Source organism: Periplaneta americana, chromosome 3 (assembly GCF_040183065.1).
Source record: "Periplaneta americana isolate PAMFEO1 chromosome 3, P.americana_PAMFEO1_priV1, whole genome shotgun sequence".
In the NCBI taxonomy this organism is placed as follows: domain Eukaryota; kingdom Metazoa; phylum Arthropoda; class Insecta; order Blattodea; family Blattidae; genus Periplaneta; species Periplaneta americana.
Genome location: NC_091119.1, coordinates 9,091,353 through 9,115,292, shown reverse-complemented (window position 1 = coordinate 9,115,292; position 23,940 = coordinate 9,091,353). Strand labels below are relative to the sequence as shown.

The 23,940-nt window shown below is 34.8% G+C and overlaps 1 protein-coding gene across 1 annotated transcript in view; it reads right to left on the bottom strand.

Moving 5' to 3' along the window:
* Pepck1 (Phosphoenolpyruvate carboxykinase 1) overlaps window positions 1-8,580 on the bottom strand; it is a 242,230-nt gene extending 233,650 nt beyond the window's left edge. Inside the window, exon 1 of the mRNA XM_069819981.1 lies at window positions 8,433-8,580. Within this exon, the coding sequence (XP_069676082.1) occupies window positions 8,433-8,464 (32 nt within the window). The 5' untranslated portion in view covers window positions 8,465-8,580. The remainder of the gene's footprint in view (window positions 1-8,432) is intronic.
* Between the last annotated feature and the right edge of the window lie 15,360 nt (window positions 8,581-23,940).

The following is a 23,940-nucleotide window of genomic DNA, read 5'->3' as shown; positions in this document are numbered from 1 at the left end:
TATACTACTAATTTCTTTCTAGTGACAAAGCCAAGTGCAAACAATTGTCAAGTGGGGTAACTTTATACTACTCTCTAATTTCTTTCTAGTGACAAAACTGAATGGAGACAATTGTCAATTGGGGTAACTTTATACTACTTCCTAATTTCTTTCTAGTGACAAAACTGAATGGAGACAATTGTCAATTGGGGTAACTATATACTACTTTCTAATTTCTTTCTAGTGACAAAACTGAATGGAGACAATTGTCATTTGGGGTAACTTTATACTACTACATAATTTCGTTTGAATGACGAAGTTGGAGATAATACAGACAGCCAATTGGGGAAACTCTGCACTATTTAATAATTGAAGACTGGTCATAAAAAAGGCTGTAAGTACCAATACCGTCTCGCGCCGTGGCGTCGTGGTCTAAGGCATCCTGCCTAGGACTCACGTTACGGATTGCGCGCTGGTTCGAGTCCTCATGGGGGAAGAAATTTTCTCATGAAATTTCGGCCAGTGTATGGGACCGGTGCCCATCCAGGATCGTGATGCACTTGGGGAGCTACGATAGGTAGCGAAATCCGGTTTGCGAATACCAGCTATAACGCCTGGGAGGATCATCGTGCTAACCACACGATACCTACATTCTGGTTGGATGATCCTCCACCTCTGCTTCGGCATGTGGGCGTGAGGCCAGCAGCCGGCTGGTCGGTCTAAGCCCTTCACGGGCTGTAGCGTCACGGATTATAAGTGCCAATATCTTTGAAAATTATTTTTGTTCAAAATAGAGTATGTCCGTGACTCAATCCATTAAGAAAAGAGGATGTTTCCATTGTAATTTTATTTAAAACCTAGGTTTATATGTTCAAAATGTATGATATACATTACTAGTTGCACAAAAAAAAGTTTTCCAGGGTTTTCCTATTTGGCACTTAGAACCTTTTTGTGTTCAGTCTTCAATTTTGTTTCCTTTTTTTCAATTGCATGTTTCGTATTTTTGTTTCTAATATATTCATGAATATGTGGCCACTATGTCAGCCTTTAAATAAAGAAATTTTTTAATAATAATACAGCATTTCCTAATTTCATTTCAAGTGACGATGCCGAGTAAAGATAGTGCGTATAACTAATTGGGGTAACTTTGTACTATGTCCTAATTTCGCTTCTAAGTTACGAAGATGAATAGAGATTAGAAAGTACGAGTACAACCAGTTGGGGTAACTTTGTACTACTTCTAATTTCGTTTCAAGTTACGAAGATGAACTTAGGCTACGTCAGATGTGCCTAAATACGAAATATTTAAAAGATTTCGGAGGGGAGATCTACATTTCGAATTAAGCTGTCAAAAGATCAAAATGCACATATTGAATCAAATGTAAGTGAAATTAAACATATAGGATTATACCAAAAGGTGTGAGAATATCAAGATTGATATTCTAGCGTAACTTGAATTTAAAGGTTTGGTGTCAAACTACAACCACAAGACAAGAATGTTTAGGTAGGCTATCTTAAGACTGTAACACGTGGACCTTGGTACTTGCTAGAAACAAATAATATCTTGTGTGCTGATCTTCGCTTTCGACAGGTTAACAGAGCTCTCCGCATGAATCATCATTACAGTTCACTTTGTGATATTTCTGCAAGTCACCAGATCCAAAAAATAAGACACATAAAAAAGACACTCGGACTTAGGTTGTGATATAAGATACGAAGTCGGAATTACAATATTGAATAGCTTCCTGAATATTCGTTTCATATTTGTTTTTAACACTTTCTTTTATTTATCTAAGAAAAACTGTACTGTATTGTATACATTGTGTAATAAAGATACCTAGAAATAAAAATAATAATAATAATAATAATAATAATAATAATAATAATAATAATAATAATAATAATAATATCGTTTTATTTAACCTGGCAGAGTTAAGACCGTAAGGCCTTCTCTTACACTCAACCAGGATTAAAACTTGCTTACACAGTTGAACATAAAACTGGATCGGAATTAAGTAATTACATACTGATACAATTTAGGTACATAATGAGATCAAAAGAGGTAGTTACATAAAATTTACCTCATAAAATAAAAATAAACATAGTGGAATACATATTAATGTTATTAGAATCAAATACGAATCACATAAAAACAGAAGCCGATAATTCAATATAAAAAAATGTACACAGTAAAAATAAAAATAAACACATTAGTATACATATTAGTATTAGATTACAATTAAGTAGGATTTACATAATTAAACCAGAAACCGACAATTGAATAAAATGTACACAAAAAATATATTAACAATAAAAAAAACAACACAGTGGGATACATATTGGCGTTAAGTGATAAATAAACACGATTTAGATAACAAAAATAAGAAAAAAATAAAAATAAATAAATACAGTGGAACACATTCCATTAAATATTTGCAACGCGTTAGGTCTGGCAACTCATCATTAGATATTTTTCTAATTTACATTCAAAGGAAATTAAAGTTCTGCAGCCAAATGGCTGGTGGTAGCCAAATGGCTGGTCTCGAAATTGAGACGATTCAACAAGGCTCATGACAACAATCACCTCCTACATAATAGCCAAATTGGCTAGTCTCTTACATGAGACAACTCATCCTGCCCAAGGTATTCCGTGGTTTTCCTCAGGCATAAGACAAATGTCGGGATGAGCCCTATAAGAAATGGGCCACGGACCTATATGCCCTTCCCCATATATATTCCCCTTTATTATAAACGACGTATGCCCTAGTTCAGAACCTATAAATTGTCTATTAAATATAGGAGGTCACTCAATTAGTCGCAATTTGAAAGGACAGGGACCTCTCAAATTGCAGATTTAGATTTCACGGCGCTTCTTCCGACGGCCTTCACATGCTTTGTCATCGAACAACAGATGACAGCGTCTTGCCATCCTAACGGCAAACACCAGCCATCTCCTCCTCGTCCCGTTCCGTGATCACTTGATCAAATCTCAGTCCCCCTCGCGTATGTGGTACCTAAGAGGTTACGTCCAATTTCGGCTTCCCCTTCAAAATTTTCTAGAGTTCCTTCAGTGGAGCAGCGTAACCCGGAGTGAGACTAGTGGCCAACAGGCTTGGAGCTCACATATTTAGTTTTGTACAGCCCCCAACCCCTTGCAAGGACGCGTTTTGCGTACCTTTTAAATTTGTCCTCCCAATTCTCTTTCGATTTTTCGTTTTTTTTTCGACTTCAGGCGGCAGAGAATTCCAGTGACGAGAAGTAGCAACAGTGAAAGATGAAGAATTAAGAGATGATGTGTGCAGTGGTATTTCTAGCGTGTTGTCATATTGCGACCGAGTATTTAAGTTATGATACCGAGAAAGACTGTGGAATCGGACAGATAAGTGAGAGGGAGTAGAGGTGTGCAAAATTCGGTATAAGAGAGAAAGGGAATGGAATGGAATGGAATGGAATATGAATGTAATTATGTAAGTTGCGTAGCAAAAAAAAATAAAAGAATGCTCGCATATACATCGTTCCTAGTGGAAATAGTTTTGCAAGTACTCTTATTAAATACAGCTGTATAAGTTTCGAACAACAAGCATTTAGGAGAAAAATGTGATAATAGCATTCGAGGGACTCAAAGTCATGTACAGCTGCTCCTGACTTTACAATGGTTCGACTTAGGTACGATGGTCAAGTAATGCACCGTCCTTCTTAGGTAATGTGCAGTATACTACATCAAATTTATTGGTGGGATAAATTTGTATTCATTTATTTACTCTTCATTGATCTATATATACTTTTAATACTTATATAATAATTGATTAACTTTATATTATCTTCTACACAATTTAAAATACGATGTTGTCACAACTGTCTTGTACTGTGCTATGTTGGACTTTGGGGTTAGTGGTTCCTCAGAGATATTGCAGTAATATGATGACGTAATGACTGATAAGACGCTGCAAGAGATAAGACTTCGGACAATGAAGAATATCACATCGAAACTACAGCCAGGCAATTTCCTCATATCAACACAGTTAAGAAGATATAAAGCTTATCAGTAATTTATTTACTTTTAAGTTACTGCGTTTAGTTAGTTACAGCAATTGTTTGTTCATTTTTTATGCAGTAGCTGTATTTACTGTAACATGTTCTACCACCGATCACATATAGTTTGCTCATCTATATGTTAAAATCGGTTGCACTTTGAAGAGAACAACCGCCAGGATCGCCACCCGTTCGCCGTAAACGAACACAAGATGGCAGTACAGTCGCTAATGCAATTCAAATGGGAGTTATGACGTGACTCCCTATGTAACAACTAGATGGCAGCATAGTAAAACCTGACAAAAGTTGTTACCGTCAAAGTCTGTAACGCCGAACAACCTGGATATATATGATCTAGGGTTCTACTTAAGATGTTTTCAACATAAGATGGGTTCTTTGTAACATAACCCCATCGTAAGTGAAGGAACATTTTATAGGTACACTATTTTCATACGAGGGTTAAACGAACACCTTCAGTTGTCTCCTCTGTAATACCAACATAACTTTTGTCACAATACGAAAGTTTCACGCTAATGTACATTTAGGCTGTATCTTCCATATATAAATCTGTGACAGATTAGGTTAGGTTAGTTTAAGCTTTTGTTATGTCTTGTAGTATATACGAATCTGTGACAGGTTAGGTTAGTTTAGGCTTTAGTTATGTCTTGTAGTATATACGAATCTGTAACAGGTTAGGTTAGTTTAGGCTTTAGTTATGTCTTGTAGTATATACGAATCTGTGACAGGTTAGATTAGGTTAGGTTAGTTTAGGCTTTAGTTATGTCTTGTAGTATATACGAATCTGTAACAGGTTAGGTTAGTTTAGGCTTTAGTTATGTCTTGTAGTATATACGAATCTGTAACAGGTTAGGTTAGTTTAGGCTTTAGTTATGTCTTGTAGTATATACGAATCTGTAACAGGTTAGGTTAGTTTAGGCTTTAGTTATGTCTTGTAGTATATACGAATCTGTGACAGGTTAGATTAGGTTAGGTTAGTTTAAGCTTTTGTTATGTCTTGTAGTATATACGAATCTGTAACAGGTTAGGTTAGTTTAGGCTTTAGTTATGTCTTGTAGTATATACGAATCTGTGACAGGTTAGATTAGGTTAGGTTAGTTTAGGCTTTAGTTATGTCTTGTAGTATATACGAATCTGTAACAGGTTAGGTTAGTTTAGGCTTTAGTTATGTCTTGTAGTATATACGAATCTGTGACAGGTTAGATTAGGTTAGGTTAGTTTAGGCTTTAGTTATGTCTTGTAGTATATACGAATCTGTAACAGGTTAGGTTAGTTTAGGCTTTAGTTATGTCTTGTAGTATATACGAATCTGTGACAGGTTAGATTAGGTTAGGTTAGTTTAGGCTTTAGTTATGTCTTGTAGTATATACGAATCTGTAACAGGTTAGGTTAGTTTAGGCTTTAGTTATGTCTTGTAGTATATACGAATCTGTGACAGGTTAGGTTAGGTTAGGTTAGTTTAGGCTTTAGTTATGTCTTGTAGTATATACGAATCTGTAACAGGTTAGGTTAGTTTAGGCTTTAGTTATGTCTTGTAGTATATACGAATCTGTGACAGGTTAGATTAGGTTAGTTTAGGCTTTTATTATGCCTTGCATATACGAATCTCTGCAGGTTTTTCAAAGCCTGGTGATTTTTGTTTAGTGATACTGTCAGCGTAATGACCGACGTGGAAACGAAGTTACAATAGTCTATAGGAATTTTGTGTCTATTTCATTATTATTTGTTGTGCTTCACTGTATTTCAGTGGTTATTGAATTAATACAAGTTTCACGTTCTTTGCGTTACATCGTATCGTATCGTGTGTTTTATGCCCCTGCGTTTCTTTACTTCACTATAAATCACAATGTTTGCACTTCCATTACCACGCACCTCTCGTTTCACACGTAATTTACTACATTTCCGAACAGTTTCCTTTTCTAGAAATATTTCTCTATGAAATCCTTAACCTTTGAAATTCATCTTTGCAAGAAATCCCTTACAAATTCCATTATTTACACTTCCAAAATCACCGAAACTGTCTCAACGCTCGGTTTTTTCGATATCGAGAAAACAAGATAAAATTTCCCCCCAAAAAACAACGAAAAGAATTCTATAAAAATTAAAGGTATTGTATTAAAATGTAATTCAAAATCATATGCAGAGTGAAAATGAAATAGTCTTGCAGATATCCAGAGCGAATAGCTCATGTAGTGTGTAACAAACACTATAATATCATATTGGTGGAAAGTTAATAGTTTTTCTTATTTTTTTTTGCCAAATATTTAACAGTCTCTTATTCGGTAACTCTCGCGTTACGAAATGCGCACTGGTTCGAGTCCTCAGGGGGGAAGAAATTTTCTTATAAAATTTCGACCAGTGTATGGGACCAGTGCCCAGCCAGCATCGTGATGCACTTGAGGGGATACGATAGGTAGCGAAATCCGGTTACGAAAGCCAGCTATAACGGCTGGGGGGGATCATCGTGCCAACCACACGATACTTTCATTCTGGTTGAATGATCATCCACCCCTGCTTCGGCATATGGACGTGAGGCCAGCAGCCAGTTGGTCGGCCATGGTCCTTCATGGGCTGTCGTGCCTCGGATTATTATTATTCGATAATTATTGCGAGTATGATCGTGATTTTTGTCCATATCGGTAGGAAATCTAATAAGGAATAATTTATCCTTCTGGTGTATTTCAGTAGCGTGCACGATTTTCGTGTAAAGTTAATTTTAAAAACCTTTAAATTCAAGCGACTGCACGATGCGAACAAGTGACAACGTCTTGGCAGAGAGCAGCTCATCTACTAGACACATCACGTTCGTTGACCTCTTACATCTGTATCACGAGTAGAGTGTGTTAGCGGCGATGTTGCGGACTGCTGAAATTTCAAACAATTTTTCAACAGTAATCTCACTAGAGGTTTTGATTTATCTAGAGAAAATCAAAACTCGAGTGGGATTTAATTGACTATTACACGATTAGAAGAAAGTATATAAAGATTATAAGTAACGAAGTACTCCAATAAAATAAAATATTAATTGGCTTACGAAAATACAACTGTCTTCAAATGTATTATTGTACCATCTGTAAAATACAAAGATTACGCTAAATGGCAGTAGTGTGTTATGTTTAGCTGTTTTCTTGTTATCAGTTGTGCCAACTATGGAATCTTCATTGAACTCTGTGGACGGTTACTAGTCAAGAAGGCTTTGTTGATTCAGTTTCATTTTTATTAAAACATTTGCATTCCACTTCAATCATCCGGATCCCAGTAATCAACGTCACTTGACAGATGATTTTCAATAAATCTTAGTATTAAACAATATCTGATACGTGACTATTCATAATATCATATAGCAGAAGCTATAACATAACCTAAATAATATAAACAAGTGTTAGAAAAGTTTTAATTAGGGATAATAAAATAAACAAACGTTTTAATTAACGATGATGAAATAAAAAATAAACATTAATAATTTTAAAAGGAACAATTATTGAAAGTACAATTTTCAAATTTGAATGTTTTAGTGGCTGGTTGTTCAGTTGATGTTATATTGGACGTGTGCGTAAAAGAAGTGGAACTCGTTGATGTACATGGTGTATCCCTCAACTTATTCAGGATTTCCGAATGGTGCTCTTCATTTATTTGTAAATAGGGTTTCAGGGAAGATGCATAGCTATGACCAGTGATCTTTATTAATTCTTGTTCTTGAATGCCAATGCGAGTCATATTTTAAAGTGCTGTGCATCGACTGGAGTGGTTTGTAATTTTCTGTTTTTTTGACGTCCAGACCAGTGCAGTTTGAAATGTTGGCAAACAAAGAAACAAATGCTAGGGTAGTGATAAAAATAAACAAATGCTAGGGACGCGATAAAATTAAACAAATGCTAGGGACGCGATAAAATTGTGCGATAAGCAGCCATGATTGGTGGAAAGACGTCCTTTCGTACCGTTTTATTGGTCAAAGGTGGTATGACGTAGTAATAATCTAATTAATCGTGCATTTAATAAATCACAAAACGTAATATAGGTTTTCTATTTATTTACTTGTAGCCTATCGTCCCTTTCAGTCTGCAAGGCTATTTCACTTTCACTGTGTATGTAGCAATAAATTTAAAATTTTTCTTCAATAGTAAAATTTTTGTGGTGTTTAGCAGATGCACCGATTGACAAATCAGAGTTTTATTGTAAACCGTGATCGTATTATTTCGTTGACTATATGCGAAAGGAATAAATAACGCACAATTGAGCATCAAAGATGCCCCACTTTCGTTTTCTATACCGTCGTGAAGAAGAATGTCTAAATGGCACGCTTGTGATGTGCGGTGAACGCCCCCGAAGACATCCCAGCTGACCAATCCCGGAACCTGATACATACTACGTAACAGAAAGAGGAAGTAAAATTCTGTGCTTACCGTTTTACCACGAGATAGAGTCTGGTGGACATCGTGTAGAGTAGAGCCTGTAGTTCGCTTCACTTCACAGTTCACACGCTAGCGGTCGGTTAGTCGTTGATCTCTTTGTGATAGAGTGAGAGCAGTTTCGGACAGTCCCGTTTTGTTTTCCTGCCGGCGGTAGTCGGGGTGTTTCGTGCCTCCTCGCTCTCCTCCTTGCTCTTTCGTCTAGACTCTCGACACAAACTGTCGATTAATTAAAATAAAAGCAAGTCTTTGGACTCTAGCGTAACCGAGACAACCGTACCTCTCTCACGCGATGGAAGCCTCGTGAACGCAGACCTGGCTGGCGTTTTAAATGTAACGTGAAAACTCCGGAAAGACGATAAGAATCTGGAACCTAGTCATGCTGCAGCTGAAGCTCTCTTATCCTTTATCAGTTGTGGAACTGTACAAACCGTTCGTATCTTGTTTTGTTAAGACCAGTAATTCAGTAATTCCCTCTGTGTGGACTGTCAACACAATCAAACCAGCCCATATGCAAGCACAAAACAATACGAGTAGTTTATATAAAAATAATAAGGCCCGATTGTATAAACCATTTAATCGTAGATCAGAGGTTAAATTGATCCTTGTTTCAGCTGAACTTGGAATTTTGTGTTGTATAAAGTCTAATCTGAGATTAATTTGTCTCAAACTAAAGTCAACTTTGACTGAAGAAATTTCTCCGATTAAGTTAGATGATCCAAGTTCAGTTATTTCTTTTCTGTTTGAAATATACGAGTGACAGATTGTGCAAATAAAATATCCATTATTATTACTATTAATAGATATGATAGGTACATTTATATATATATTTCTTTCAATTTCTTGCCTTAATACACAAACAATCTTATATTTTACAAGGCTCTATCGTGTTCAGCAGTATCAAATAACATAACCTATAATTATATTATGTTTATAACAACCATTAATTATTAATGGATATGATAGGTACATTCATAAATGTTCAATTAACTGTATTACTAAACGAAAATTGTCGTTTTATAAAGCTTTATTATGTTTAGCAGTATCAAACACCATAACATGATAACAACTTGGAGAACAGTCAACCTTCTTCTTATTGTCCGCCATTATTTACATTGCTCAAAAAACCAGTGTCACCAACAGAGGTACGGAAAGTCGCCAAAAAGGAGTTGTAAAGTCGCTAGATTTCTCATTATCAACAAAGAAAGATTAAATTTTGTCACTATGGGGTGCTAAAAAGGTCACTAAATCCCTATTTAAGCAACATAAAAGTTAAAAGAAATTGTTGTTGAAAAAGAGTTAAAGTCGCTAGATTGGCAACACTGAACAAACCTGTGTAACATGGTCCGCGCATTACGTATTTCACCTGTTTATGCGATGTTGCCAAATCCTTTTCACGTGAACTTAGATTGCATTTGAACCAAGGTAATTTGATCGCAGAAAAGTTTTATACAATAGAAGATGTGTCTGAACTCGGTTCACTTTTCGATCTTCGATCAAAGTTGATCTTTAGTCAGGGAGTTTTATACAATTGGGCCTAAATAATATTATTATTCCTTTGCATTATACCTACCAAAGGGAGTATATTCCACGAAACTAAAACATAATATCTTACTCTTTCAGTTCTTCTACGTGCATATAGGCCTACACCCTCAAGCATGTGAGCTAGGATTCGTATGTAATAAAAGCTAATATTTTTAGTCGGTATAGTTTATGAACATGCAACCCAAGCCCCCCCCCCCACGCCTTATACTTGCCATTCTTGTCATTCAGTACTTCCATTAGTTAGCGCTAAGGGACTTTAATCCTCATAACCACCACTTACAAAATAGCGAGGGGTTAAAAAAACTGCATTGTTTAGTCCTTGTGACTTCTTGCATTTCGAGTCTTGTCACTCAGGATTAAAACCTTCTTAACCGGCATCACAACGACTCAACTATACTCGGCGTCATTCTTAACTCTTACTACATATAAATCCTAACTTATAATACTGGGTGTTCAGTTCAAAATGTGTCTTGGCTCGCTGTATGCCGTCATGTGGCTAGCTGATGAGCCTAGAGAATTCAATCTTCCTACACTTCCGCAGCTCAGGTGTATAATCTAAGAGGCAGAGAAGTTGGCTAGCAAGTACGGCGTTCATTCTGAAGAGTAGGTACCGATACGTACGGTAACGCCGGTAGTGGCAGGAATGTGAACTGTTTGGAAATACGTACTGTCGGGATATGGGGAGAGGGTTAAGACGATTACTTACGTATTTGTTGACATTAACTTCGACGGTCAACATGGACACGGAGCATTTGATTTGTGTTGTGGAATGTTACCGTACGCAACCGATGATAACAAATACCCTGCGTACGACTTGCCGGCGCAAAACACAGTTCGAAAGAGGTTATAGTAGCACACAGACCGTACAGACCGCCATCTGTTGCTACGACGTTCAAGTTATACCGTACACGTTCTCAAGTTCAGATTGAAGAACGCCTTAAATAATAGGCAACTTCTCTAACATATAAACTGAAACTCGCTTCAAATCGGTGACCCAACAACAGTGACGTCATGACACACTTTGAAATGAACACCCAGTACATGAGGATCACATAAGAGCAGTTCCTAAAAGGCTAATTTGGCCGTTTCTTCAGTGTTGCCAACTAATACCAGATATCACTAAAGAGAGTAAAATCACAATGTCATGTACTCTAATAATGATGATAATAATAATAATAATAATAATAATAATAATAATAGTAATAAACATAATTAATATGGGAAATGCCTGTTATTATTCGGTTGAGAAGCTTTTATCATCCAGTCTGCTGTCAAAAAATCTGAAGGTTAGATTTTATAAAACAGTTATATTACCGGTTGTTCTTTATGGTTCTGAAACTTGAACTCTCACTTTGAGAGAGAAACAGAGATTAAGGGTGTTTGAGAATAAGGTGCTTAGGAAAATATTTGGGGCTAAGAGGGATGAAGTTACAGGAGAATGGAGAAAGTTACACAACACAGAACTGCACGCATTATATTCTTCACCTGACATAATTAGGAACATTAAATCCAGACGTTTGAGATGGGCAGGGCATGTAGCACGTATGGGTGAATCCAGAAATGCATATAGAGTGTTAGTTGGGAGGCCGGAGGGAAAAAGACCTTTAGGGAGGCTGAGACGTAGATGGGAAGATAATATTAAAATGGATTTGAGGGAGGTGGGATATGATGGTAGAGACTGGATTAATCTTGCACAGGATAGGGACCGATGGCGGGCTTATGTGAGGGCGGCAATTAACCTCCGGGTTCCTTAAAAGCCAGTAAGTAAGTAAATAAATAAGTAAGTAATAATAATAATAATAATAATAATAATAATAATAACAATAACGATGTCTTGCTTCTTTACTTATTTACCACATCTCATCTTTATATTGGGAGGTGTTTTCTAAATGGGTCAATAATAATTTGTGAAAGAGTAGGCCTATATTTTCCTCCTGGACCTCCCGTACTTTATGTTGCAAGTAATTAGTAGATTAGGATGATTTAATATTAAAATGTGTTTTGTCTGACAACATGAAATTCATTGCTTTGACTAAACAGTTTACGATTCACGAGACCTAACCTAAAAATGTATTTTGTTTGACCACGTGATTTGATTAGTATAAACTCCGAAAACCGATTGTCACTTTGAAATGAATACTTACTCCTAATAATTTTGCTATTCTAGTTATAATTGCTGTGTCCGTATGTGTACTTCCTTCTTCAATTTCTTCTTTCTTCAGGCCTATATATGGATCATATGAGGAGACAAAGAAGGAGGTAGAAAATAAGGAAGTCTGGAGAATGCTGAGTTTGCAGTGAAAGACCTGCCCTTGAGCAGAACATTATAAATATGTGTGTGTGTATTTATAATTATATCAACTATAGATTCTTAAAGCGTACTCTGAATGGCAGACGCTTTCTTTCTTGGAGGAATCACTGACATACTGTTTTCTCTCTTTGACATTTCCCGAGTCCTTTCGGTGTTTGAAAATGCTCACAAAAATATATGTATTTTAATGTGATGTAAATTCAACAGTAATTGATTCTAAACATACTCTAAGTCTAACGATTTACTTACATATACATGGAGTGTGGTAAGATGGAAAGTAATAAAACTCCAAGAAGTAAATTACATGACGTTTTGTCTCTGCAAACTTCATTAATTTCACTTTTCTGTGCAATGATTTAGAATGATCCACAAGCTTTCCGCAGTTTGCAAAAATATTATTTTCATGTGTGCATTTTTGCGACACTTGTGTATTTTCTAGCGTAAACCATGCCCCCACGGATACGCCTGTAACCATTGACATTTTAAAAAGTGATTCAAGCTTCTGCATGTTTTTCATTTGCTTATCGTACTGTTATAAGTGGACTTCGGATCTTAGGTAAAACCTATTTTAATCTTGATTATACATATTTTTAATTTTATCGTATTTTAATCCTTAAAAGATAAGTTCATAAAAAACTTGCAAGTACACGTTTCATATAAAACTATGCCTAAAATTGGTATTTTAATAGCACCTAAAAATGCCTACTTTGACGACAAAGCCTATTTTGACCTATTAAGTAAGTTTTATCAACAGTAATCTCACTAGACGTTTTGATTTATCTAGAGAAAATCAAAACTCGAGTGGGATTTAATTGACTATTACACGATTAGAAGAAAGTATATAAAGATTAGAAGTAACGAAGTACTCCAATACAATAAAATATTAATTGACTTACGAAAATACAACTGTCTTCAAATGTATTATTGTACCATCTCAGCATTACAAATATTACCCTAGATGCATGCTAGATGGCAGTAGTGAGCAATGCCTTCTCGTCGAGAAGTTCTCGATCTATTATACACGATGGCAATGTTACTAGTCAAGAAGGCTTTGTTTATTCAGTTTCATTTTTATTAAAATGCAACATTCCACTTCAATTATCCGAATCCCAGTAATCAACGTCACTTGATAGATGATTTTCAATAAATCTTAATATTAAACAATCTCTGATACGTGACTATCCATAATATCATATAGCAGAAGCTATAACATAACCTAACTAATATACATAAGTGTTAGAAAAGTTTTAATTAACGACGATGACATAAAAAATAAACATGAATAATTTTAAAAGGAATAATTATTGAATGTACAATTTTCAAATTTGAATGTGGTTGGTGGTTCAATTGATGTTATATTGGACGTGTGCGTAATAGAAGTGGAACTCGTTGATTTAGGTCTACATGGTGTATTCAACTTATTCAGGATTTCCGAATGGTGCTCTTCATTTATTTGTAAATCGGATTTCAGAAGATGCATAGGTATGATAAGTGATTTTTATTCATTTTTGTTCTTGAATGCCAATGCGAGTCATATTAGAAACTGCTGTGCATCGACTGGAGTGGTTTGTAATTTTATATATATATTTTTTTTTTTGACGTCCAGACCAGCGCAGTTTCAAATGTTGGCAAACAAAGAAACAAAAGCTAGGGACGCGATAAAATTAAACAAATGCTAGGGACGCGATAAAATTAAACAAATGCTAGGGACGCGATAAAATTGTGCGATAAGCAGCCATGATTGGTTGAAATACGTCCTTTCGTACCGTTTTATTGATCAAAAGTAGTATGACGTAGTAAGAGTGTAATAGTCTGTAATAAATCAAAACATCCATTCTTATTTCGAAAATTTCTATTTTAAATTTAAAATGTGTTCCTGGTTCTGTTGGAAATAAAGTACGGGATAAACTGGAGCAAGTTCTGCAGAGAAATGTAGGTCTGAAGGACCTGCGTACTGCTTCAGATATCCTAGCACGAAGAACACGGATTTACAATGTAACATTCCTGTCCACCTAGTGTCAACATTGAAATACGCTCCTGTTACTTCAGTGGCTGTGGAGCGTTCATTTTCAGCATACAAATTTGTGTTGAGTGACGGACGGCATTGCTTTTTAGTTGAAAATTTAGAAAAGAGTATTAGTAATCTATATAAGCTAATTATGGACATTAACGGACAAGACTTGGTAAAAATTGATTATATTTGACTTGTTTGTGTACTGAATTTATGTCTAAAACTTATTTTTAACATTTAATTGTTTAGTTGCTGTATAACTAGTTAGATATTTGTTGTTCTTGTACTTTTAGTAGTAGTGGTGGTAACGGTGTATAAGCATTTAAAATTATTAAATTCTAGAAGTGAATTCCTGATGATTTGAAACATGTTTTTAAAGAAAACATTATTTTTTGTTAGAACCTATGTTCAATTCTTTAGGAACTATTTTCTACACTTTTAATCCTATTTTACGCACCTAGAATTACATTTTAACGACCTAAAAATCCGTACCCTAGTTAGACTGTAAGTTACCGATTTATTGATTTTGACTTATCTAAATGTGTCGTTAAGAGAACGACAACATCTTTTGTGACCTGAGACAGTAGTTTATGCCATTACAATAATTATTAATCCTATATGTGTGTGTATGTATGTATCAGTGGCGATTCCTCCGTGAAGGATATGAGGATGATCCTACAGTTTAATTTTGTGCCTCTGAGGATAGAAAACATTTTAATTACAGGTTTTGATTTTCAATGCGTCCCGACGTATTAATTTTCTTCAAACTTCCACTTGCTGTCGTGAGTTGTCGCCACTGCACAGCGCAGAAATAATTTCCGAGGAACCATCCAAATATCTTACAGCAAACGGTTTTTTCTAGCTGTTAAGTTAGTGGACAGGGGAAAGTGCGGAGAGAGGGGTATAGCTGGACTTTAACCGCTTTTAGGATATGACCGCGTATCCTAATACTACGACCCTTCTTCCTGGGTGGTGGAGTCCCCTCTCAGAGACTACAATAAGAATTTTCAAATACCCATGTAGCCTTCTTAAATGCTGTTCATTTGTCATTTTAAAAGAATAGAATAAAGGAAATAATAAATAATTTAAAATGATATAATATAAAAAATAAAATGAATAAAAAACAAAATTACATAAAGATAAATAAAATAAGCTATAGTAAATACAAGAATTAACGGGACTTTCAGATGACAGGACAGCCGAAAGAATATCTGAAGTTTTATTTGATCATTTAGAAGCATTTAACTGTAGCAAGAAATTAATTGCGTAAACGTACGACGGAGCATCGGTAAATATCGGGCAGTACAATGGCTTAGGAGCCATCTTCGAAACAAAAAAGAGGAGGAGAATGGATCTTCACTACAAATAAATTCCCAGTTCCAGAATGGCGAGTCAAAGACTAACATAGGCCTACTTGTATTGATTTTGCATGCTCTATTATTATTATTATTATTATTATTATTATTATTATTATTGTTACCAATATTAGTTTCTGTCTTGGTCATCAGTCGTCAGTCCCATATCCTACATACAAAAAATATCACGAGTCGCCACTGGTATGTTGGTATGTATGTATGTATGTATGTATGTATGTATGTATGTATGTATGTATGTATGTATTCTTCAACGTTACTATAAAACGTTTTCATAGTTCATTTGACCTACACACCACGACTACACAAACATACTGGGACTCCAGTAACATGGACTGAATACTTCAACGGCCCTTTATTACGTATAACACAGGTCATCACGACATAACAGAGTAACTATAGCTACCTAACTTCTATACTATACTGTATATATTTTGTGCGAGATCGTGCGTATTTGCTTGGTTTCCGCACAAAACCAATCTTTGGTAAGTCTAAAATTCCACATTCAGTATTCCCAACCTAACACACGTAACAATTTCCCTCTTCTTACCGCTTAAGTGACATATTCATTTTACTGCTTTAGGCTTCTAACATATTATTTTTAGAGACTTTCAATATGGTAATAATTATAAATTGGAAACTTACCACTGCAATTCCACCTAAATTGCACTATTAATTATTGTTTTTAAATATTTGCCAAAATTAAGTGAACTCTACAACTCCACTAAAGTTACTGCATTCGTGATGCAAGTAACATTAAGGAAGCCGTGGAAAAAATCAACAAGATTCCAGATGCCGATGTTATTACTGCAATATGTTATATAAATAATATTGTAAAAATATTAAAATGAAAAATAAATCATTACATAACTTTACCGTTTATTTAAGTTCGCATTTATAGACTGGGGGAAAAAAAGACAGACGTATATCACGGCCTGCTGGAGTATAGTAAACACAGAAAACATTTTAAAGCAACAATGTTGAAGATAGATATTTTTGTTTTGCAAATTTGCCGTCATTGAACAGAAACCAAGATGGAGATTTCATTGCAACTAATTAGAAATTCCTCTTTCAGGTATGTAATAAACGATCTTCGCACAAAATAATGTACGATACACGAGCGGTATGTTTGTTTTCATGTTCTCGGAAATTAAAAAGCTCAACTTCGTTTCGCTTTTTCAATCTTTTCCTCGAACACGAAAACGTCAACATACCGCTCTTGTAACGCATATTACTATTGTGGCTTGCATGAGTGTTGCATTTGGCTCACGTGAGAAAGCTGAGGTGTGAAATATCGATTTATTCTGGGGGACTGATGAGCTCGCCTGTAAATGTCTCTTCTTATCATTTTATTAGCGTAAATCCCGTCGTCGGTAAACAAACCGTGCAGTTTCCCCGCCAGCGGTTGCAACCTTGAGATGACGCTTGGTTGAAATCCTATAATGCAGCGATTCTCAACCCATGGTACGCGAGCCACTGCTGAGTGGTACTAAAAGTGTGAAATAAAGATATAAATTATGTATAGTAATGTCACAAGAGGTCTGAGATTTGCCGATAAATCCAGGATCTCGACTATTTCGTGAATAAAATAAAAGTGTAAATAATAATATATCCCTAAAATTCGACCACAAAATGTTAATAATTGTATATTTACGAATACTTAACCTATTCAGACATTGTGAAGTTGAAATAGATGAATATCGATTACTGCAATAAAGAAATTGAATGTTATTCAGTAATGCCAATTGAGAAAAGCAAAATACAGGGACATCACTTTATTTTTACTTCCATTTTAATTGTACTTGACTCGCACACCTTTCACTAATGTCCTTGCTCCCGTCAGCCACACAAACTTACGGCCGCTGTTGCATTCGAAGTCTGCTAGCAGTGAAGTAAACAGTACAGAGTATAGTGTGTTTCAGAAATATGGTTGCGTTTTCCATAGAAGGAAGAGCCTATATTATTGAAGCTTATTTCCAGGGGCAGGTATTTATGGAGATTAATTTTATCATTTGTGTTTTCCAATATTGGTGTCGGCGGAGATTGTTGGAGATTGATTTGTACTCTTGTTGGATATTAATGGAAATTTTGGAAAATACAACTATTTTGAAATTGGAGTATTAACTCAGTATAAATATTACTTTCCAAATAATTAACATTAAAGATTCATTGGATTCTGGTAAAGGTGCGGTATGGCCAATAGACAATATTTGTTGTATTGAGACTGTATTTAACACCCATTCATTAAAAACGGAAAAAAAAACTTGCAGCCCTCAAATAACACTTTCAAATTATTAGTGAAATGTTGAATTCTCCGTCTTTTGAGTTCACTAATGTAATTAGAACACCTAGAATACCATGTAATGTAGCCTACTTGAATGTGCAACAAATTCAAATGAAAAAAATGTCCGAAAAAAGAACTCAGAATATGAAATTCGCTATAAAACGACACAATAATAATAATTCGCGAATGTGTTCATATTTCGCTATTAGAACTCTATTTCGCGATTTGTCGCGATTATTTTATCCGCATATTATTAATCAGAATCACTTAATTCGTAAAGATTAGTAAAAATCTATTGTATATCTAGCCTATTAGGCCTATGTCGTGATTTTCGCGATCTCCGTAAATACCCCCCCCCCCCCGCTTATTTCGCACAGGTACGGTGTGTAGCATGACTGAATAACTTTATCTGTGGACTGAGCAGTGCGGTAATATGCTGAATAAAGTGGCCATTTATAATGAATAAAACCGCCTGAGGAGTTGAGTTTGTGGAAAAAAAATGTTGCTACTCTACTGATAAAATACCGTAAAAGTAGTGATCAAACTGAAAATCCTAATATCGTATTTCCCTGTAATATAAATGGATACATTACTTTTCTCTCCTCCTATAACTAGTAAAATGATTTGTTTACATATTGTACTAGTAACACCAAACTCCTGTAATGGAACGGGGTAACAGTGTTTCCGGGTATAGCCAGGCTAATATTAAAAATGTTGGTAAAAATAAAGTGATGTCCCTGTACATGTTTAAAATGTTAATTACATGTACTGCACTTTTCTCTTGTTATTATAACAGAAATACGTTTTCATTTTCTGCTGAAATCATAATTTAATTTAAACATTTTATAGTATAACTACAAATAACCTGATTAATACATTAATTAAATAAACATTTGTTATGAATGAGTGTCATTTTATTTAGATACAATGGGCATGGAATTAGAAGATGAAGATATAGATGTGGAAGTAGGATTTCACACTTTTTTTAGTACAAGGATTCATGCTCATCAATTTACGTGGAAACAGTTGGCGACACTGACTAAACAAAAGAACGACCATGCGATAAATTGGTGGTGATAAATCGAGTTGCAGAAATTATCGCGATGTATGACTGCGACTTGTAGACTTGTATCGATAACATCGTTCGATTATCTAACAAAATGAATATTATTATCGGTTATAAACTTAAGGCAAGTTGTTTGATTGTACCTCGAAATGTGTTGAACGTAAACTTTCATCGTTATGAGTTACTGAATTGATTAAAGTTGCAACACTTGCTACCAAGCTGACAATACCTAAGAGATATTTCATTATGTTCTTTCATTAATAACTAAAAAACTAAGTATTTTCGGACATATGTTTATATGGACTTTTTTTCTTGTTTTGGTGTGAGGAACATGCCCCCAAGGTTTGTCAAAGCATTTCTGAAACACCCTATATATATATATATATATATATATATATATATATATATATATATATATATATATATATATATATTGCTTATAGATAACAGCAAAATTCATATACTGCATTCTTGATTTTTTCCGAATTAAATTAGTCTTCCATCAACAGATTTGTCCAAATATATATATATTTTTTTTTCAAATTGTCGGTTGGTCTATTATTGCATAACTCCGTCCAATTGCTGCAATATGGAGTCTTTATAGCTGTGGTGACCGACATCCATATTTCCAATTTTTAGTTAGTTCAGACAGTTATGGGCAGTCGAATACGTAGTTCCCACACTTGCATGAAATTCCAAAACGCCGTATTTTGAATAGTTAAGGCCCATTCCCAATGAAAATTAAACATAACCGTAACATAAACACAGAAGTTTGAGGCCAGGCTACCAAATGGGATCATTCACAATGATTCACATAAACATTGACATAAACATTACCGTAAGACGTTAACATGAAAGTTTGCAAACTCCAAACTTTCATGCTTATGCTTACGTGATTTGCAAACAGAACACAATCGTGGAGCGCTGAAGTATATGACAGAATATGAGGAAATGGCGTCGTTGTTATGTTTCCATGGTTACCAAGTATGTTTGCTGCTATGTTTATGTTCCCATCGTGAATGATGGTATGACTTCTTGATTTTACCGTAACGTTTATATTAAGTTAACGCTTACGTTATGTTTAATTTTCATTGTGAATGAGCCTCTACTCTCCTATCTTCCTTAATCTTGTTATCAATATTTTTTTATAAGTGTTGTTGAAACTTGGAGTGGTCTTCTTGGGTGTTATTCAACAACAACACTCGTTTTATAACTTTCAAACATATCAATCCACTTATGAAAGTTGACATATGCAATTGATGACAAGTTATTTGCACATTCGTAAATAGATTTCTTCAGATTTTATAGTTTCTGTTACAAGAAACCGTATCACTGATCAATGTTCAGTCGGTGTGCATACTTCAAGTGGACGCATTATCTTTTATAATTAATTTATTTTATTTACAGGTATTATTTATCTCGACAGGTATTATGCAAATATGGCAAAGGTTACTAATTAATATCCTCTAAATATAGTAGGCTACTTACAGCCAACAAAGTCTGTGTCACAGTTATTTCTCTTTAATCTGAATAATCACATAGAAAGATTTTTTTTTCCATTTCATTTATTGTATTTCATAGATCTTACATCAGCAATGAAGCTCTAAGATGTGGAACAAGTAAAAATTTTTCAAGATTACAATTACAACTTTTTTACAATTTTTTGGTGAGATGAAGTGAGGCCGAGGATTCGCCAACAGATTACCTGGCATTTGGCTTATGGTTGGGGAAAACCTCGGAAAAACCCAAACAGTTAATCAGACCAAACGGGGATGAAGTGAAGTGATGCCGAGGACTTGCCATAGACCACCCGGCATCAGTCTCACGGCTGGGAAAACCTCGGAAGAAACCAACCAATCAGACCAAACGGGGATCCAACCCAAGCCCGAGCGCAGCTCCCGATCAACAGCCAGCGAGTCTGCCGACTGAGCTACCTTGGTGGCTCTACTAAAAATATACAGTAAATAGCAAATAGATTATTAACTTTACAAACCCAAATGATTATTCATCAGCTGAGCTGTAAAATATAATACATAGGAAATAAGTTAATTCAATTTAAAAGCATAAACAATTCAAAAAGCATAGATCTTTGTCAATTTTAGTGTTAATTGTGATTTATTAAACTATAGAAAATTTTCCAACTAACTCAGCCATACATAGTATAAATACCCGCAGAAAGAATTATTTTCATACGCCATCATCAAATTTATCATGCTATCAAAGGGGAGTACGTTACATGGCGATAAAATTGTTCAATAGTCTTCCTGAAGACATTAAGAATCATAGCCAAAACCCTGCATTATTTAAGGTAAAACTAAAAAATTACTTAATATCTCACACTTTCTGTTCTGTAGATGAATTCTTGACATTTCACGGTACTGTGTAAATATTATAATACTATTAAATGGTAAACATATTACATTATATAAAATATTATTCTTATTAAGGTATTAATTCTGTACAAACTTCATATTTGCATTTTATATGTATTGCATTTATATTTAAACGTAAGAATTGGACATGTTCTTTATTCTATGCTATAAAGCAAATGTAAGAATATTATGGAACGAATAAATCTATCTATCTATCTATAGCGTTCCTTTTATTGTACTCATTTTACACAAAATACAATTTTTTGTCAATATACATAAAACTGGTGTCCACCGCTGTGGAATAACGGTTAGCATGGCTGACCGTGAAATGAGCGGGCTGGGGTTCAAATCCTGGATGAGATAAATTACCTGGTTGAGGTTTCTCCCGGGTTTTCCCTCAACCCATTAAGAGCAAATGCTGGGTAACTTTCGTCGTTGGACATTGGACTCATTTCCTCATCCTTATTCATCCAATAAATTCGGGGTGCATAATAGGCCTCAGTATGGCCGACGTACAAAGGTCGTCCCTAACCCGTCCCTAGCTACCGTTACCTAACCTAACCTAACCTAATCATACCTTTCCCTTTTACTGCCGTGATTTTTTTTTCCAGTAGATGTAGGCCTACTGTATAGCTCACATTATTTATTATTTTTATTTTTGATATTGAATGACATGTATGTAGTGAAATTAAATTATTTTGTATACTTATAATTTCTTGTGAGGTTAAAACTGAACCTGAATTACATGGCAAGTAGGCCTAAATTGAGCCGAAAATTGTCTCAGTGCTATCCTAGATCATTATGTAACAGATAGATCATCGCTATGTTAAAATCGTTTGCACTTTGAAGAGAACAACCGCCAGGATCGCCAACCGTCCGCCGTAAACGAACACGAGATGGCAGTACAGTCGCTAATGCAATTAAAATGGGAGTTATGACGTGACTCCTTATGTAACAACTAGATGGCAGCGTAGTAAACCTGACAAAAGTTGTTAACGTCAAAGCCTATAAGACCGATCTATCTGGCGTATATATGATCTAGGGTGCTATCAATAAAATCAGCGGAATTAGACTTTTCCTGCTGATAAATCAGCGTCGATATGTAATTTCATTACGCACGTTTTACTGATCCTTGTTTTTGAAAGTTCACTTTATCTCTGAGATACTAGTACATAATAACGTGTACACAGAGATAAGATACGCAGTGGTCAATTACTGGATCAATATTTTCTGCTACTCAGTTTTTATGAACAGTGTTTATTGTCAGTATTGAAATATTAGGTAGAGAGTCCGAAAGATAATCCGTTACTGCGGAAACCCCACCACTTGATCAGATCATCGCATATAACTAGTCTGAGAAATTCGGCGCTTTTCAGTAAAAAATATTCACGTTTTCCTATTTTTTTCTTCTTCTATTTTTTTCTTCACCTGGCTTAAAATTAATTAAAAAATGGTTCTACTTAAATTCACTTGTAATTAATAAAGATAAAACAATAGCTATCCCATTCTCTTTAAATAATTTTGATTGTTCCCATATAAATTGTAATTGTTCAGTTATTAATGAAGTTAATGAGGTTAAATACTTAGGTATAATTATTGATAATCATTTAAAATGGAATAATCATATTCATTATATTTGTAATAAATTACGTAAAACATTATGCTACTTTGTTATTCTAAGAAATATTTTGTCAATTAACTGTTTACGTGTAATTTATTTAGCATTATTTCAATCTATATTTATGTATAGTATTATAGGTGGAACTTATAAATCCAATCCGTTAATTTTACTACATTAAAAAGTATTAAAATGTGTTTTAAAAAGCAGAAAGATTACTCAACTGAATTGTTGGCGGAGTTATGTCTGAACTCTTTTTTTTATTAACGTTAGAAAATATTGAATTCAAAAGATCTGTTTTGTTTTTGTTTGTGATTAAGTTTTTATGCTTAAATTGACGAATTAATGTCTTCAGATCATGTATCTGACTGTAATATTTATTTTAAATTGTTGAATGTGTAAGAACTTCTATACCTCGTTGGAAGAATGGAAGCACTGTAATGTTTCTTTTGTAACAGCCTGTACTGATGTATTAGAACTCTGCAGGTGTTCAGGCCGCCACTTGGAGAAATATGAATAACATACTGCACAACAATGCAGAAAAAAGAAAAGTGATCCTGATATAATGTGTAAACTTAAAGGCGAGATTAAATAAAATAATTAGAGTTTACATTTCGTATGATATCTTCAGGAAACCTTAATATAAAAAAGTTTCTGTTAGCACTGTTACGTAGTTTTATTGATGTATGCATGTAAGGGATTGTTTTAAATTATGCCCTATTATAATTTGTAGTAGATCTATTATTCAAGCCCTATACAATTCTGTCCGAAACATCCCAGATATGGATGTCACACTATGAGAAATTTGTCCCCCGAAAATGCCTTTATTAAATGATCATATTCCGATATACTGTACCACATTCAAGCTATAACGGCGGGAAGAGGTACATGATGCCCTCCATAACCTCGTTATATGGGGATT